The 4,433-nt window shown below is 57.7% G+C and overlaps 1 protein-coding gene across 1 annotated transcript in view; it reads left to right on the forward strand.

Moving 5' to 3' along the window:
• Positions 1 to 1,116, forward strand: part of TNFRSF13C (tumor necrosis factor receptor superfamily, member 13C) — a 2,102-nt gene extending 986 nt beyond the window's left edge. Inside the window, exon 2 of the mRNA XM_010843695.1 lies at positions 337 to 1,116. Coding sequence (XP_010841997.1) covers positions 337 to 638 — 302 coding nt within the window. The 3' untranslated portion in view covers positions 639 to 1,116. The remainder of the gene's footprint in view (positions 1 to 336) is intronic.
• The last annotated feature ends 3,317 nt before the right edge of the window (positions 1,117 to 4,433 follow it).

The following is a 4,433-nucleotide window of genomic DNA, read 5'->3' on the forward strand; positions in this document are numbered from 1 at the left end:
CCGAGGAGGGGTGGGTGAAGGGGTAGGGATGGTGTGAAGGAGGCAAGGCCGAATGGAGAGAAAAAGTCCGGCCAGAGACCCCAGTCCAGGCGAGGGACACAGCTCTAATGTCCCAGACCTGTGTGAGGAAGAAACCCAAGGCTGGGGAGCCCAGTTGAGGGTTGGGGGGGGAGTGGCCTATCCTACCCTCTCTCTGGGACAGCCAGACTGGTTCCCACCTCTCCTTGCCCTCTGTCAGCACTGGCATTTTGCCAACCAGCTCTAGAAACTTCCCGTCCTGAGGGCCCATCACGTGCCACCCCACCCCATCCCACCAGTGGGGCTTTATCAACTGACTTCTCTCCTCCCATCAGTCAGAGGGCTGTCCCACCAGGGAGGCTTCTAGAACAGTGGGTGGGGACGGCTGCGAGCCAATCCTGACCCTGCACCACCCGCAACCCCCCACCCCCACCCCAGAGTCCCTGGATGTTGACACCACACTCTCCCCCGGAACCCTGGATGCCACGGCTCCCATCTGGCTTCTGCCCAGTGAAGACCCAGCGGCCACCCCACCTACCCACAGCGTCCCTGTGCCAGCCACAGAACTGGGTTCCACTGAGCTGGTGACCACCAAGACTGCCGGGCCTGAGCTACAGTAGCCACCGAGGAGGGCAGGAGGTGGCCCCCACCCTCTCTATGGGCCACCAGCCGGACTTGGAGGCCGAATTCAGTTCTTCACTCCGGTGCCCACTGTCCCTTCTGGGAGCCCACCTGCTCCCCAGCTAACCCTGCAGAGCTACAGGCACCCAGACCACAGGGTTTGGACTGCATGGCATTGTACCGCATGTTAGCATTGGCTTAAACTCAGACTGGGCTGCCCAGGTGGCGCTAGCGGTAAAGAATCTAATGCAGGAGACATTAAGGAGGCGGGTTTGATCCCTGGGTTGGGAAGATCCCCTGGAGGAGGAAATGGCAACCCACTCCAGTACTCTTGCCTGGAGAATCCCATGGACAGAGGAGCCTGGTGGGTTACATTCCATGGGGTCGCAAAGAGTCGGACACAACTGAGAGACTGATCTGATCTGAGTGAGCACAAATACACAAAATAAACTCATACCATCTGTCCTAGTCCTCAAAGGTCATGGCTGAGCTCTGTGCTTTTTGAGTGGTTGGGATACTCTGAGTAGAGTTTTCCTTTAAGCTTGGGGAAACCACCATAAACCAGAATGAATCTAGGAAAGCACTGAGTAGGAGGATGCTTAATTTGTACTGGGTTGTATTTAATACTTGCTCTAGGAGCTGTCCCGCTTTTAAACCGATGCAAATGGCAGCAGTGAGTAACCAACTGACCGGTTTGCTTTGGGATTTAGAACAAGATGAGTTTAAGAAATAGCCTGAATTGTGCTGGTTCTTGGGTATCTGTATCCTAGGGTCACCCCTGAGCTTGGCCTATCTGCTAAGATCTGTGATGCCATTTTTGCCCTGGTGGCAGCTTCCAGAGCCCCAGGCTCATGCTTGGGAGGAAGTCTGGAGCCTGTGGGGCTGGACTGCAATTGCACACTGGTGGCATGCTGACAGTGGCATGAGCCCACCTGGAGTGCTAGCAGCCTCCGGGGTACACAGCGCTGTATACAGGGCGGGGCCCAGGACCTGCAGGAGGCGCCTTAGTTAGGAGGCCAGGGCAGGCCTGTGGCCTTGAACCAGCTGGACCTGATGTCCTTTGAGTGCCCTTCGCTCTGTGGCCTGTCCTCCCCAAGTCAGGCATCCACCACCCCAGTGGAACTGTTCCTCTGACCGTGGTGCCCCTGCCCTGGGGCCTGGAATCAAGACCCTCCCTTCCAGTTCTGGACCACGCTGTGCACTCAGTCAGCTACTGGCTTTCCTGCCAAACCTCCTGCGATCAGGAGGGCTAGATCCTCCTGACCTGGACTCTGTCCTGGACTGTGGCCTTGGACTTTGTCACAGTTTAGCACCTTTGGAAGGGGCGAGGGATTGGGAAGTCAGAAGACGGTATTCTGAGCACCACGTTGTCCCCTCTGTAGGCTCTTGACCATATTATTTTCTCTTCTTTGGGCCATGCTGCACGCCTTGTGGGATCTTAGTTCCTGACCAGAGATGGAGCCCATGCCCTTGTCAGTGAGACTTTGGAGTTGTAACCCCTGGACTGCCAGAGGACTCCCACCTTGACCATGCTCTTTTCCATGCATCAGCTCTCTGTCCATCTGTTCCTGACCTGCCCATCAGAGCTGCCCAGTAGACACCTGCCCTTCCAGCCCAGCCCTTTCCCAGCTCAGAAGATAGTCAGCGGCTTGCGCCGTTTGGCACCCCGCAGAACCGGACAGCCACATCTGAGTCTCTTCTCTCCATCCTGAACACATCTCAGATGCTTCCCCCCATCCCCCCAGCCACCAGGTGGCTGAGGTGAGGTCAGGGTGAGGGCTGTAGGCAGGAGGGTCGGGGCAGGCCCAGAATGGGCCCAACTTTCCATTTCTCTGCCTCTCAGAGTTGGGGGAGCCTGAGCTGTTCTCGGCCACCCCCGTCTCCCTCCCCACCTTTGCTACCACAGCCAGGGGGTGGGCCCTGGCGGTGACACAAGTGGGTGCAGCCCCCTGGGGCCCAGACATGCAAACCTCTGGCACCACTGTGTCCCCACTGAACCCCTAGTCCAGTCTCAGTTTCCTTTTCTGAAAAACGGAGGTGGGGGTTGGATGCAAAGCTCTCCTCCTGGCCTGTGGCCCTCCAAGGACTGGAAGGGAACCTAGAGGATCCCCACTCCTCACCTCCAGTATACAGATGAGGACACTGAGTCTCTGTTTCCTGGAAGGAGAGTTGTTGCTTTAAAAAGGCCTTGACCTTTTTTAGAGCCCTTTTGGTCAAACTGCTTTCCTGAAAATCTGGACCAGTTCATGTTTCTGAGCAGGGATTATATGGCTCATTTTGCAGATAGGAAAGAAAAGGCCCAGAGAGGTGGAGGGACCTGGCCCAAGATACAATCAGCAGTGGGGGAGCTGGGCTAGACCTGGGCACCCTCTGGCCAGAAGGTCCCAGGAGCAGACCGGGAGCTGCAGACTCCAGGCATTGGTTCCAGGCTTTGCTCTTTATTTTCATCTCGACTCAAAGGTTTCCCTCCTCAACTGGTCTCTTTCTGCAGTAAGAAGGATCCAAGATAGACTGGCAAAGCTGCTGCTTCAGATCGGAACCCAGGGAAGTAGCCCCCCTTCCCCAGCCTGTTTCTGGCTAGATTTTCCTGGTGCAGGGTCAGGTGTCCCCAAGGTCCCCAGGGCCCTGCAGGTGGGGGCGGGGCTGGCTGAAGTCTCAGTTCCTCCTGGGGCTTCCTGCAGGCACCTCTCACTTCCTGCCTGGCAGCCCTGGCTCCTGGCTCAAGGTGGGGGTGGGGAGGCCCAGCTGGTGAGGCCAGGAGGAGGGACGTGACCCCTAACCTCCCTCTGTCTCAGCAGGGATGGTCTCACACAGCCCTTGCCTTTAGAAGCTGTGGCATCTCTTGGGTCCTGTCTGCTACATGCAAAACGGAACCTGCGGGCCAACCAACTGTCCAAGATTAAAGAGGCCATTTGGCAAGTAGGGGCTCCACCTCATGAGTGCCTCTACTGACTTCCTTCCCTGGGATGCAGATACTTTTCTGCCCAGAGCCCCCCAACCCTCAGAAATTCTGCCCCCGCCCCATGTGAGTTTCCCAGAGCTGGCCTGAGGCTCTGGTCTCAGGAGTTACCACTCCCATCTCCCATTGTCATCTGTTTACTGCCCCCGTTGATCCCAGATCCCAGCATGCCTGTGTTGTGCCAGGACCATGCTGGTCAGTGCCAGGAGGTCAGCCTCAGACCCCGCCATTAGGTCCTACTCCAGTGGGAGAGACAGCGGGACACAACAACAGGACAGGGTGATCCCGGCCAGAGCCAGGGAATGCCCCAAGCAGGTGCGGTGGGGGGCACGGAGAAGGGAGAGCGGTGTGTTTATGTGTGATAATTCAGCATTTAGAGTGCTTTGGAGAGTAGGAGATATGCCCTGAGTCCTGCAGAGCTGTCTTGCTGGAACAGAGCAGAGAAAGGGCGTTCCTGGCCCAGGGAGCTGCGTGCAAAGGTGCAGAGAAGTCGGGGCAGGGGAAGGGGCTGGAGTCTTTGGGCACACGGCCGCTGAGTGCCAGGTGAGGCTGTCAGAACCTTCCCTGTGGCCACTCCAGCCCGGTGGCACCCAGGGGCACCCACCTCTGGGAGCACGCGCTCCTTCAGCTCCATTGCTCGGTCTCACCCTTTCTGTCACCTCCAGACCCTTTAGCCCTCCCCTGGGCACAAGGTGGGAGCCCACTCCCATCTTCTCTGTTGTCAGTGACTCAGGCCAAATTCTCCCTTACCGAGAAGCGAAATCTGACCTCTCTCCCCTCTCTGCCGGCTCCCCAGCTGCCTGATCCAGACCTGGGGGTGGGGAAGGGGGGTTGC

The sequence above is a fragment of the Bison bison genome, unplaced genomic scaffold (genome assembly GCF_000754665.1).
Source record: "Bison bison bison isolate TAMUID 2011002044 unplaced genomic scaffold, Bison_UMD1.0 scf7180017864184, whole genome shotgun sequence".
Lineage (NCBI taxonomy): Eukaryota > Metazoa > Chordata > Mammalia > Artiodactyla > Bovidae > Bison > Bison bison.